This window comes from Cupressus sempervirens, chromosome 6, assembly GCF_028749045.1.
Source record: "Cupressus sempervirens isolate cs-2001-9-10 chromosome 6, ASM2874904v1, whole genome shotgun sequence".
Classification (NCBI taxonomy): Eukaryota; Viridiplantae; Streptophyta; class Pinopsida; order Cupressales; family Cupressaceae; genus Cupressus; species Cupressus sempervirens.
This window is the reverse complement of record NC_143123.1, coordinates 623,648,039-623,662,695: the sequence shown is the minus strand read 5'-3', so window position 1 is coordinate 623,662,695 and position 14,657 is coordinate 623,648,039. Positions and strand designations below refer to the sequence as shown.

At 37.0% G+C, this 14,657-nt stretch overlaps 1 protein-coding gene across 2 annotated transcripts in view; it reads right to left on the bottom strand.

Moving 5' to 3' along the window:
- LOC149553773 (uncharacterized) overlaps nt 1-14,657 on the bottom strand; it is a 163,174-nt gene that overhangs the window by 35,119 nt on the left and 113,398 nt on the right. For both annotated transcript variants that reach the window (XM_089789130.1, XM_089789129.1), the window contains exons 14-15: nt 14,123-14,236; nt 13,838-13,979 (exon numbers count right to left, since the gene is read on the bottom strand). In XM_089789130.1, the coding sequence (XP_089645256.1) occupies nt 13,838-13,979; nt 14,123-14,236 (256 nt within the window). The remainder of the gene's footprint in view (nt 1-13,837; nt 13,980-14,122; nt 14,237-14,657) is intronic.

The following is a 14,657-nucleotide window of genomic DNA, read 5'->3' as shown; positions in this document are numbered from 1 at the left end:
TTCACATCTCATTCTTCACATGCGATTACATGTTTTCTCATCCATCACCCACATATACATGTAATCTCATTTTCCATTTCCATTTCTACTCATCTCACTTTTCACATCCACTCACACAACATGATTACATCAAGTCTTAAATGTAATGCATCTCTAAAACCTGTTTTTGACTTAAAGACACTCTTTAAAAGGTCAAAAATGTCATGTGCATGTTTTCCCATGTACTTTGACTTCACTTTTCCACCAAGATGACTATAAAGTTCACTTTGCCTCAAGTTACATTACATTTGTTTCTTGCATATGCACTTACACCTCCATAAGCAAATACATGTCATTTCACTTCCTTTGTCATTATATATTTCATCTCATCCTTCATACGCACTTACATGTAAGCTCATTCTCCATTTGCATCCGGATGTCATCTCATTTCCCATTCCTCATTACATGTTGTATTTACATGTAATTCACTTTACATGTAATGACATCCAAAGAATCCATTTTTGACTAAAGGTCAGACTTTTAAAGTCAAAAGTTGTCATTTGCACGCATTCCCATGTGCCAAGTACTTTACTTCAAAAAAAAAAAGGTTAAAGGTGTTGATGGAAAGTTCTATTGAGTTTACATCCGGATATCACCAAGAAGGTTTTCAAAGTGTCAGAGAATCTAGAATGTGCCAATCTACAAAGGAGAATTCACGACAACTTGAACAAAAAAAAGTTTGATCACACCAAGTTTTCAAATGACAACGGACAATTCATCAAAGAAAGTTAGAGGTTAGCAAAAGACGCAACACCATGGTTATCAAGGTGAATGCAATGGCACAAAATACAAAAACTCCCAATCCTATGATCATCAGGGATCACATCGCCAAGTACAAAGCCTTTCAGGACAATCCCTATGATTGTTTCAATTCTTTTCCGTCTTTCTTATTCTTCTTCTTTCATCTTTGTAATTGAAGAGGATGTATTACATGAAAACATGTAATTACATGTAATGCAAGTTGCATGTGCAGTTGCATGTAATCCAATAAAAAAAAAATTTAGTTAGACCGGGTCAAAGTTGATCAAGTTGCTCCCACTTTTTCCTCCATCTTTTTCTCAACTCTTGTGCCTATATAAAGGAGTGCTCCCTCATTGTAAAAATCATCTGTTGTTGTATGCAAGAAAGCTTTGCCACATTTGTGCAAGCATAACCTTGATTGTGTAGTAGGAATTTGGGAGAAAAGTGAATAAAAGAAGCAATTGGATTCGAAGTTTTGACTAAAAGCAATTGTGATAGAGTAAATTGGAAGCTTTGACTGTAATTTGTGCCTATTGTCTTTGACTCATGTTACTATTGTGTGTTCAATAATAGAGCATAGTGATTTAAGTTGGGAAACATGCAGATCAAAAAGGATACAAGGGGGATGGAAGGCATCTTATCTTCTTCAAAACACGTGTAGGACAGCAAAGTTATGGGATTGGAAGACTAAGAAAACCCTCTTTGGGTTGCTGGTGATACCAATTATTTTATATGGCAGCAAGGTATGGGGGAGCAGCGTATCTAACCATAAATGGCGACAAATTGAAAGGATTGAGAAACACTTCATCACAATTAATCTCAAAATCAAATCCACAGTCCCATACGAGATTATTTTAGTGGAGGCAGGCATGTTCCTGGTGGAGGCCTCGGCAATTGTTAGATTGCTGAGCTATCTAAAGAAGGTGAGTAAAACGGATGCACATTGCTGGCCTAGTGGGGAGGTTGACGGAGAACTGGCTCGTTGGAAGAAGACATGGAAGAAACAAAACTATAAATGGTTCAATAAGTGGAACATTGACTACCAAGAATGCCCGGAAAACAATTCTGAAATTAAAAAATGGGTCGCAGGAAAAGTCAGATCTGTCATGTGGGTGAACCAATTAGGTAGAAAAAAAACCTATTATGTCAAAGAATTTAATCCCACATGCGAACATGACAAAAAAGAATATTTAGGAGCCAAGATCAAAGTAAAGGCAAAAATCCTAATCGCTCAATTGAGATATGGTTCCTACCATTTGAGATGTGAAACTGGTAGATGGAAGGTCCCTAAGGAAGAGTGGAAGGACAGAATTTGTAGATTTTGCGATGAGGGTGTGGTGGAAACAAAATGGCACTATCTGAAGAATTGTATAGCATACAAAGACATTCGCAGCCAACACAAAGAAATGTTAAAAGTGAACAACATAAAAGACCTTTTCGAAGGACCCAAATTCCTCAAGGGGGTCATTTTACTTATGTAGATTCACAACAAAAGAGACAGGCTGGAGAAATCACATCAAACTGACTAGGAGTTCTATGTGGGTCCCTTAGGCTTATGGCCTCGTGAACATCATTAAAAATCTTTTATTCATTCATTCATTTGACTAGGAGTGGTTCTGGTAATACGTAGACTAGGAGCTTTGACTATAGCTTGTATTACCATCTCAAATTCACGAAAAATAGTTAGAATTCCCTACTTCTGGAAGTCTTTGTGTCCCAATGGTAGAGGTTATTCTTATAGAATAGGTTAAAACAAGACTTCGGGCCAAACTGGTACACTTTCAACTAGCCTTTGAGTTAGTGTTGGTTTATCGATATCACCGTTTACAACTTTAGATAGAAGTGTAGTTTGAGGTTTCATCTTGCCCATTACTCACTCCGCGGGTAAGTGGATTCTTTCCTGAAAGCTAAGAGGATAGAATATTGATAACACCCCTTACAAAATCTCTCATCTTCTTGCTTATCTTGAGTTGATCCAAGGAACGGTGAGAAGGGCGAATCTTACCTTTAAGGTAGGAGAGACTTGGTCTCACACATTGTGGCTGATCATCTTATTTTGCAACTGGATTTTACCCAAAACTGTCAGTTGCAAAACATCCACCCAACAAGTGTCACTGGTAAGCTCAGCTATCACGTTGCAGATAAGAAAATGTGAAAATTTGAAAAAAAAAAATATTTAAATAAATAAAAACTCTTAAACATCCTCTAGCACTCTTGAAAGATATCCATATTATTTGCAACCACACGCAGAAAGAAAAAATAATATTAAAGCAAGACGCAATCCATTAAAGAAAACATTAGTGAATGGCATGGATCAATATGTAGTAGTTTTCCATGCATCTGAAAGAACCTATATGCATTTGGAAGGGTTCACCATTAATTTTCAGCAGCACACCATCAAGATAAAACTAATTTGAAGAGATGTTTTCCCATTTTCAATCTTTTTTTTTCCATTTCACATGTCATCTACATTTGTTCGTTGTTTTTCATTTTAGCCTCATGGAACAAGAAACAAAAACAAGGAAAAATGAAGAGCTCTCATTATTTGTGAGTTTTTCTCTTATTTGTTCATTTTTTAAACAAAAACCTTAAGCTTTTTTTCATTTTTTATCAATAATTTAGTTGCAAGCCCTAACTGTTTTCTTTTCACTGTTTTTATTACCTATTCCATCCAGGTATTAGTTTTATTTATGTTTACTTGTTATTGCAGCCTACTTCAAATTTATAAATTGTTCTGATTTTGAGCCCAATTAGAAAGGACCCTTGTTGGAAACATGCAATTCTACAGAAAAAGTATTACAATAATCAAAAGCTTCTATTATTAGTTAATGGTTATCTATTTGTAATCTATTGTAGATTTTGAATGTTTCTAATATTTAATTTGGCTGTAGATAATTGTTTGTTTTCTTTCAACTTGAATAGAAAGTTCCTATTCTTTACGATCGTTTCCTAAGGAAACATCATTTCATTCTTTTGTATATATTGACCTCTCGGTCACTATTAATATGAAACAAATATTTACCAATTACTTCGTAATATGGTATCAAAGCCACTTCTTTTAAAAAAATCAAAAATCATAATTTCTTTTCTAAAATTATCAGACCCTATTTTTGAAATTATTTTTCTGAAATTATTTGCTTCGAACTGAGTTTGTTTGAGAGAATATTTACCATCAATATTCATGTTTTCTCGTTTGGTAAAAATCACAACTTGTCTGGGTTGGTTTTTCTCATAGTTACACCGCCCTGGGAGACGGGGGGACGGGGGGACAGGGGGACAAGTTTCCGAGACGGGGGGACAGAGGGGCCTTGATTTGGGGACGGCAGGGGGACGGCGGGGGGACGGCGGCGGGGGATGGGGGGGTGGCAGAAGTAGGGGTATATATACTATACATATGGTATAGCATATACCATATCAACTGGAATATCATGATTCATGATCAAATGGCAAACAAACAATGAACAGTAAACATTGAACATCAGCAAATAATAAATATTAGTCTAAACTCTATATATCAGCCTTCAAATCAATAGTATGAGTATCTAGATTCTACTATCTAATAGTAATCAATGATCATATGAGTCATGACATAAAGATGATTACAATAAGTATCATGTGCCATGAATCATGATATCAAAATAAGTATATAATGCAAACAAAAACTACAAGTCTCCTAGAGTCCAAATCAAAATGTCAAATCAATGGAGACTCCTTGGCGTCCCCCCACAATGAAGGAGACTTCTTGACGTCCCCCCTCAATGAAGGAGACTCCTTGGCGTCCCCCCGCACCCCCACACTCGGAGACCTCTAGCTGTCTCGGAGACATCTCCCCCGTCTCGAAGACCTCTAGCCGTCTCGCCGTCTCCGATGGCGGTGGCGCTCTAAGTGGCGCCGCCCGAAACGCCGAGACGCCGTCCCCCCGTCCTGGGGACGTCCCCGTCTCCAAAAAGGCCCTTTTTGAGGGGGGACGCGTCCCCGTGTTACACTGGTTTTTCTACAAATCGTGATCTGGAAAATTGTGGCAACCATCTGAAAATCCAAATTTTTGAGTCGTTTCTTTTACTCGCATATGTTTTTAGGGGCGTCTTTTTTTTTGTCTGATCTCAAACACCAAAAAAGGTTGCATTTGCGTGTTGTTTTTGTTACAAACTCCAAATCGCGAGCTAGTTTCTTGCTGCCGTTTTTTTCCAAACAAGCACTTGGAATGCCATTTTTTGGTGTCAAAATCCAGATCTCTTGTGACGTCTCTACAAGTAACCCCTTTTTGTGCGAAGAAAATTGGCTGCCTACTACCTAAAATCCCCATTGTTTTGCAACTTTTTGCCTTCATAACCACTAACTACGGTTTCGTTCGAAAACCTTAACTTTTTACTCAATTTTTTGTTGATTGCAAATTATTGGTGGGTTTTCGAAGAGCTCAACTAGGTTGTCGTCAGATTTTTCTGGGTGCCTCAAATTCTGAGCCAGCAAATCCGAAAACCAACAACACATTCTTATTGAGTTTCTTGAGCTCTCTTTTGGGTATCGTTTCATTTTTTTTGGGTCTTCCATCTTTTTGCCTTGAAGTACGTGCCTTTATAGATTTTCACTAAAAAACGTGCTATGGCATCTCTGACTAATATTATGCTCGAGAGCAATTCAAACTTCAATGGTTGGAATTATAGCACATGGAAGTAGCAAATACTAGCAATCTTTGAATATTGGAATACTAATCAAATTGTTTTGGGTGTTACAAAGTGTCGATTGCAACTAGTATTGATCAGGATACATGAGATCTCAATAATCAAGAGGCAGTGAAGCTTCTAAAATTGTCTGTAGCTGATGATCAGCTCTCTTAGATTCCATCTAGCATAACAACTGCTGAGATATGGAAGCATCTGAAGAAAGTCCATTACACATTAGACAAAAGAAGAGCCTTCTTTCTCAAGAACACTATGTTTTCTATTGTCATGGATGAGCAGAAATTGCTCCAGGAACACCTGAATAGGATTCAAGAAATTCGTGATCAATTTCTTGCCATTGGACATGTTGGGACTCTTAATTTTGGCAAAATTTAGAGCTCAAAATACCATGACAAAGGGAGGATCTTCATGTGTGATGTGTAAATCTTCATTGTTAAACATGATCCCACCATTCTGAATTCCAAAGGTCTTCAATTTGAAGAGGAATGAGTTGAAAATTTTACAGCAGATTCTCTTAGAATTGATAAGATACACGAATATGCAGTTGCATGGGATTATAAACTTTGGAGGCATGTCCACTACAGATCCAGTGTGCTGTATAATCAGAAAAGAATGGTAGATAATATGGCTAAAACATATGATGTCAGTTTATCGAATGAAATACAGACCACATTTTTATGTTTCTATAAAATGATGGGTGGTGACAAGTGGAAAATCAGTTGATAAGCCTACGACAGAACTCATATGTGACCTCCTATATGAAAAAGCTTTCATTCTATAAGACTTTGCAGGGTTGCATTTTAAAATAAAATAACCTTGACCATAAGATTTACAGAATACAACAAGAAGCTGTGAGCTCATTTACGAGCCAATGTAATGAATTTTGCTTACTCAGGATATGGAGCTTCTTCTGGAAAGGCAACTGAATTTGGTACATATGCTGACATAGAAGCAACATACCACTGATTGAAGAGAGACTGCAGAATAAGACATGAGACTTGATGTTGTATGGCCAATCCGTTGGAAGTGGACCAAAATTACATTTGGCCTCCTGTTTACCGAACTTGAGGGCTGTTCTATCAGACATCGTTGCATTCATAATAAGGATTAGATTGAGAATGTATTCGTGAGGACAGAATTAACAGTCTAGAGAACTAGAGGATGCCTGAGAAAGTCATTTCAATGGGTATCTCAAGTTATATAACAGAGATGATTGTCCTTCCATCTGTTTCAGTATTCCTTCAGTGTTCTGGAAATCATTAACAGTATTGATTCTTTCCAGCCATCACCTTCGGTTTGAGGAATTGCATATTGATTGTATTATATCAGGATTGGTTAATTGTTCCAAGATATTGATTAGATGGAGAAAAGTATGTATGTAATGCTGGATGTTTATAATGAAGTTGTCAGAGGTCATACAATGACAAATTTAAACAGGATTTAGACACCCAGTGCGTGCCTTCAATGGAGGAGCAACAGTCATATACTGTGACAATTGGCAATGAATTTTGCACATGCAGATTCTTGTTTTTATGATTCCTGTATATACATTTGTAGCAAAAGGAATAACAAGCATACTGAAAGTCCTAGGATTCTATGTGATTATATAACATTCTAACCAGTATTTGTGAATGATGGAAAATATTTGCAATTAGGAGGCTGTAAAAAAACAGAGTTGAGTGGATTTATACATAATATAAATACAATTAAAAAAGGAAGGAACTAAAGTTAAACATCACAGCAAAGAAGATAGGACTGGAGAGTTATGAAGGCGCCTGAAGATGATACAACCATATAATGTAACACAAGACTATCCATGTGGTATAAGAGAGGAATTCAATGCTTGCTCCAGAGTTGTGACATCAATTCTTCAAGGTTTACAGGTGACAGAAGGAAGTTCCAAAATACTGTCAAAACCCTTCGGAGAATTTGAAAGTGAGATGGATCCCATGGCTGTTTTGTATCCTACAAATAATTCAGTGGCTGCTATAGTGTTTCCCATATCAGATACACTGAAACAGATTAAATCATTTGCTAAGGATTCTGAAAAGAGGCCTGTTCTTATAGTGAACCCGCAGTGGAGGTCAACTGGTCAGGTTGTTTCTGACTTTGGATTTGGTCCTTGGAAGAGACAAGCTGAGAAATTCCTTGCCTCTTTCAAAATAGTATATGCATTTCTAGAACAGCGGGTTGGTGAAGCATCAAATATATTTTTTGGATCAGGAGGGGTTGTGAGAATTTTGAGATTTTATCCATCAGATGGTTGACAGAAATGGCTATGAACAATCAATTTAATTCCATCATTATATAGCTAATATTGTCTCTCAATATGCTTAGAACTTATAGCATTCATTTTTGCGATATGTGGGAGTCTGTTACCGTGCGTTTGACATTTTTGCCTGGGCAGCGAGTTTTGATACTTCCTAATGTTAATCACTTCCAGATTATTCATATCTAATGTAAGTTTGTGCTTTATTGCAGGTTTATGAGGAGGAGAAAAGGATTTGGATATTTGGAATTAATGTAAGGCTGTGAAACTAATGAAACGTGCCAGTAAGAAGTAAGATGGCAGAAAATGTATGCTAGGGCATCCCACGAATAGATTTTTAATCAAGCAATTACCATATTAAATACTCTCAAAGGAATCGAGTCAGAGATTTATGAAGAAACGTAGTAGTCCCTATTCCATCCATATCGAAATCTGAAGAAATCTGAAGCATTCAGGTGCGCGATAGGAAATCTTATATCAAGAGCGCTCAAGCGGGTGAAGAAGAACGGAAGGGGATAAAGATCAGGAATTTCGCGTGTAGGAGGGTATGCCTGGAACATCCGCAGAAGGTATGTGTATGTGTGGAGTTCGTGTGTGAGGCTTGTGCGGAAGAAGAAGAGCGTGTATGTGAGGAAAATCTATGGACATAGCAATTCACTCCATATAACTCATAATTTGTATGAGTCATTGGCACGACTGGCAACAAAGATAACTTTTAGAAGTAAATCTTGCAAATTGCAAGCTTATGTTAAATATTTAATTAAGGTGAAGAGGCGTTGGATTAAAACGTGACTTTTCATAAAGGCACAACCTTTCGGTTAATACCTCTTCACACTAATAAATACAAGATGTACAAATCAAAAGAGGGACAATTTTCATACATATTCATATTTTAAAAAATTTACATATTGTATGCACATTGATATATTATATTTTTTATCGGCAAAGGAATGAGTGATTGAACAAAGCTCGTGGATTTGAATTATTGAGTAAATTCCCAGCACAATCTGTGAGGAGTACTTATTTAATTGATTTGCATTAGAGTTTTGATTTTTTATTAAATTGTGTCCTTTATAAATGTTTTTTATTATTTTCTATAAATATATTTATATTCGGATAAGTGGACTAGGTCATTATGACATTTTAAATTTGATAAACATAAATATTGTGGAATATTTAATTGTTTCTGTATTTATGTCTAATTTGTCTCTGCAAAAGTTAAAGTGCATTTTAGACTAGTTTAAATTGCGTTTACATAATTGATCCGTCGTGTCAAAATTATTAGAATTATTTATAGTTAAATATATTAAACTTTATAAAGTTGTACGTCTCAACTTATAATGTTGACTCTGATTGCCCGTTTAATTAGGCACTGGTCTTTTACTCCTGATTCATAATCCATATGCTGGCAACTGTTTCATTTCTTTCCATTGAAGAATTAATATATTCATTTGTTGCAATCATCTGTAATAATCACTTTTATTTAAAAAACATTCATACAATTATTTACTTTTAATTTTAATTTACAATTTGCAATCTTAAAGCTTTCTATAATTCTTGCCATTTTGAAAGCTTTCATTGCATTCGCTTTCTAATTTATTTGTTTTAAGTGTCTTGGACCTAAGCGTTTTGTCCAGGATTACGTACACCCGCCTCGGTTTTGCAGAGCCGAAAGCGCAGGGGATTTGGATCACATTGATTGATCCCGTCAAGTTGGCCTTAACCAGTTGGACATCCCAACATCGAGCAGGTAAGGCTCGTAGGATTCCAATCTGCGGTTTTGGGAACCAACAGGACACAAGATGGAAGAAGAGAACATTGTGGTCCTAACCCTCAAAAGTTTGCCCAAGTCCTATGAGTATTTTATCGAGACTCTCAACATCACTTCTACTGGCGTTAATCTGAAGTTCACAGATCTCTGCACACTTCTGCTTCAGCAAGATCAATGGAAACAACAGTTCGATAGCAATTCCATCTCCACCTCCACAAAGCAAGCCTTTGTTGCTAAATCCTTTCAGAAGGATAAAGGCAAGTTTCAACAGAAATCTTCTGGTCCAACTTCCAAAGCTCTTGGAAGAAGAAAATTCACTGCAACTATTGCCACAAGTTTGGTCACATGAAAGTTGAATGTTGGAAATGCTTAGTTGCACAATCTAAGCAATCTGGTTCGTAGCCCAAAGCAAACAGTGCAAAGCATACTGAGCAAAATGAATATCATGTAAAGTCATCTGCCTAGTACATTGATTCAAGTGTCTGTTGTCATTTCACCCACCACAGAGACCAGTTCACTAACTACCAACCTTATTCAGATTTTGTTATTTTTGGTGGCAGAGAAGAGTACACCATTGTCAGAAAAGGCAACATTCACATTCAGGCTACTGGGAGGAATCTCATTTTCCTCGATGTCTACTACATTCTAGGGATGGAACTAAATCTAGTCTCAATCAGTCAATTGTTGCAACATTTGACTGTCACCTTCAGTTCACATCAGTGTACCATCACTATTAGGGCAACTCAATCTATTGTTGCAGTGCATCTTGAGGATTATGGTATTTTCTGACTTATTGATTCTGATGATTCTCGGGACTTAGCTATGGCTGCTCAACAGTCTTTTGTTAGCACACTTTGGCATCAGTGGTATGGGCACTTAAATGAGCATTATTTCTCTCAGTTTGCTCAGGAAGAGCTTGTCCACGGTTTGTCAAAGATTCCAACTCAGCAACTTGGAGTTTGTGATGCATGCCAAGTTAAGAAGCAACATCACACACCTTTCGCCAGTGGCGATTCACGGCGAGCTTCTCAGGTACTTCAACTTGTTTATGCCAATATTTCCAGCCCTATGACCACTCCTAATCTTGGTTCCAGGTTTTTTTGTTGTTTGTTGATGATTTCAATAGAAAAATATGGGAATATTTTCTTAAAAGGAAATCAGATGCATTTCCTTTATTTCAAAAGTTTAAACCTTTAGTTAAAAAGAGTCTGGAAAATCTATTATTACTCTTAGATCAAACAATGGGGAGGGGTTTTGTTCTAATACATTCTCTAGCTTCTTGGATACTCATGGCATTAAATGCTAGTTAACAACACCCCACACACCACAACAGAATAGTGTAGTTGAATGTCAAAACAAAACAATCAACGAGATGGCTCGATCCATGCTCAAACATAGACATATTCCAAAGAAGTTTTGGGCAGAAGCAATTAACACTACAGTTTATCTTTTGAACCAATCACCCACAGTGGCAATTAAAGGTAAAACTCCAAAAGAGGCCTTGTCAAGTCGCAAGCCTCGAATTAGTCATCTAAAGGCTTTTGGCTCTCTCGGCTTTGTTTGGATCCTTGATGCATCTTGCACCAAGTTGGATGCCAAGAGTTATAAACTCATGCTTGCTGGATATAGCAGTCTTCACAAAGCCTACCGCTTAATCGACACTAAGACATCTCATCTCCTGTACTGTCGTGATGTAGTCTTTGATGAGCAACGAGGACCATTCATGTCTATTTCTCCTGTTCCTGATACAACACTCCAGCCTATGAAAGCTCATTATTTGGAAGTTAGGCTTCCATTAGGTCCACCTGATGGGAGGGCTCCAACAACTCCTGAAGCTCCAGTTATACCAGTGATCCCTGTACAGACACCTCTAGCTTCTCCTACAAAATCACCCAGATTTGTAGATGCTACACCTGAGTTTGATCCAGATTCTTCTGATGAGAAACCTAATTGTTAAGCATCTCCTGATACTAATGTTGATCATTCTCCTCTCCGACCTAAGTAGTGAGCTAAGGCACTTGTTGATCTTCATGATGATGAGCTCATTGATGAGAGAATTGCTCAGAAAAAGAGAATCTATAGAGTCCGTTAACTTTGCTCTCATGGCCAACATTCACAATGTGTTTGAACCTCGTACATATTCTGAGGCTAAAGGAATCCCACAGTGGGAACAAGCCATGACATCTGAACACCAGAGCTTGTTGAAGAACAACACTTAGGTCCTTTCTAATCTTCCACTACGAAAGAAACCCATTGGCTGCAATTGGGTTTACAAAATCAAAATACAAATTTGATGGTACTTTGGATAAGTACAAAGCTCATTTAGTTGGAAAGGGCTTTTCTTAGCACCAAGGCATTGATTATGAGGAGACCTTTGCTCCTACTGCAAAGATGAGCTCAATCATATTAGTCCTAGCCATGGCAGCCCAGTTTGGTTGGAAAGTCCATCAAGTAGATGTCAAGAGTGCTTTCCTGAATGGTGATCTCCACAAAGAGGTCTAATGACGCAACCTCTTGGTTTCAAGGTTGCCAGTAAACAATATCAACTTCTCAAATTAGTGAAAGCTCTCTATGGCTTGAAACAAGCCCCTCGGGCATAGTACATGAAAATTGATAAGTACCTCAGTGATCAAGGCTTCTGGAGGAGTTCTTCATACTCAAATTTGTACATCAGAATTACTAACAGTGACATTATCCTTCTGGTTATTTATGTGGATGATTTGATCATTACTAGTAGTTTGGCATCTTTGATTGAGGGAATCAAATAGAGTTTATGTTAGTCTTTTGATATAACTAACCTTGGACTCATGCATTATTGCATAGGTGTTGAGGTTTGACAACAGTCTTCTGGTGTATTCATCTCTCAATCCAAATATGCTAGGGCTCTATTAGACAAATTCCATATGCAAGATTGCAAGCCTGCATCTACACCCAGGGAAAAAGGTCTCAAGTTATCAGCCAACTTTAATCCTCCTCCTGTTGATGATACTACATACAAGCAACTAATAGGCAACCTCATCTACATCTCTGTTACTAGGCCTGATATCAACTTCGCAGTCAACTACATCTCTAGCTTTATGACAACTCCCAAGGTTGATCATTGGATGGCAGCAAAGCATGTGCTTCGTTATGTGAAGGGAACTTTAGATTATGGACTTCTTTACTCTTGGAGTTCTGATCCTACACTTAGTGGGTTCACAAATTCAGATTGGGCAAGCGCTGTTGACGATAACAAAAGTCAACTTCCGGATATGTGTTCAATTTGGGATCCGCTATCATCACATGGACCGGTAAGAAGCATCAGGTAGTTTCTCTCTCCTCTATAGAGGTTGAATATAGAGCGGCAGTTAAGGTAGGTTGTGAAGTTGTTTGGCTTCATCAGATGCTCGAGGATATGTAGATGTCACGAGTAGGACTGACCACTTTCTTTGTTGATAACAAAGGTGTTATCAAATTAGCAAAGAATCCAATCTTCTATGAATGAACCAAGCATGTGAATGTTCATTGTCACTACATACGATAGTTGGTTGAAGACGGAACAATAGACTTGCAGAAGGTCCCTACCACAAATTAGATTGCAAACATTCCACCAAGCCTCTTGGTCTTGATAAGTTCGTCAAATTCAGAAGACTGTATGGTGTTGTGGATTGATTAACCATTAAGGGAGGGTGTTAAGATAATAGATAGCTTCTATTATTAGTTAATGATTATCTATTTGTAATCTAATGTAAATATTAGAATGTTTCTAATAATTAGTTAGGCTGTAGATAACTGTTTGTTTTCTTTCAGCTAGAATAGAAAGTTTCTATTATTTACGATTGTTTCCTAAGGAAACATCATTTCATTCTTTTGTATATGTTGACCTCTCGGTCACTGTTAATATCAAGCAAATATTTACCAATTACTTCGTAATAAAAAGATAGTGGGGCAGTAGAAGATACTGAAAAGTAAACAAAATTCAAGCAAACTTATAAGCAATCACTATGTTGATAAATAAAGTTAACAGGGATTATTCTACCATCCCTTTTGGTGCAATTCATTTTATAAAACCATCTTTCAACTTTGATTTCAAGAAGGTACTGTGGATGTCTCATCTGAGGTATTTATTGACTCTCGTATATTATTTATCTCAAAGAATTATTTGGCTAAGTTGTCACTTGATATATTCATCTTCAACGCTTAGAAAAACAACATGAAGCAGAAATTGAACTTAATCGTCTTTAATGTAAAGGAAACATATGAAGAGAGCCTAAAAAAATATGGTGAACTTAGATTTTTATCTATTTAATGAGCAAATCATAAGCCCATCTAGATGGCAAGTATTTTTTATTATACCTGTAGGCTGCCACGCATCTGTGACCGGCATCCTGATATAATATCCTCTTCAGTCATTTTTGGGTTGTGGCTATCTCGTGAAATAGCCAAAAGCAATGAGCTTAACAAAGCATTTTTTATGTACCCTCCACTCAACTCATACCTGGAAAATGGTAAGAGATACATATAAGATACTAATTAAGAAAAGAGGCTCAAAGAAAATGAAATAGGTCAGTTAAAAGTTAAATCAACTATGAAATAAGCATTACTATAATCCTCAAATCTATTTTCCATAACAAAAATTACCTTAAAGATATCTTCTCCCAATCAATGTTCTCAGCAACAGGGAGGCGCTCTGATGCAAGTTTCCATATTTTGTATCGTTGTGTGTGATCTGGTTGGTGAAACTCACTCACACATCTGTACTCCACATACAGTACATGTTTTTAACTACAACATGCACCTTTGGAAATTTCAAATTTGACAACCATTTAACAATCAATCTATTAAATCTTCAAGAGCTACAACATATATTTTGTGCATGGATAAGCAAATAAACCATCAATCTACAGTTGTCACGAGGACATCAAAATTTATTGAACATTCTTGCCAATTGTCCACAGCTGACTTGACACCCTATATCGAAGTCAATGTGTGACATCTATTTCTACATATATATGGACTTTGAGAAAGTAGTGGTTAAAAATTCACCAAAAAAAGCATAGCTTTAAGGAAATTCTTGACACGGGAGTGGGGGAATGGGGGACCAAGCGCTTAAGTTTGGGGACAGCAGCAGGGGAGTGGCACAAATACATATAGTGCTTGAAAAATTATTTATGAA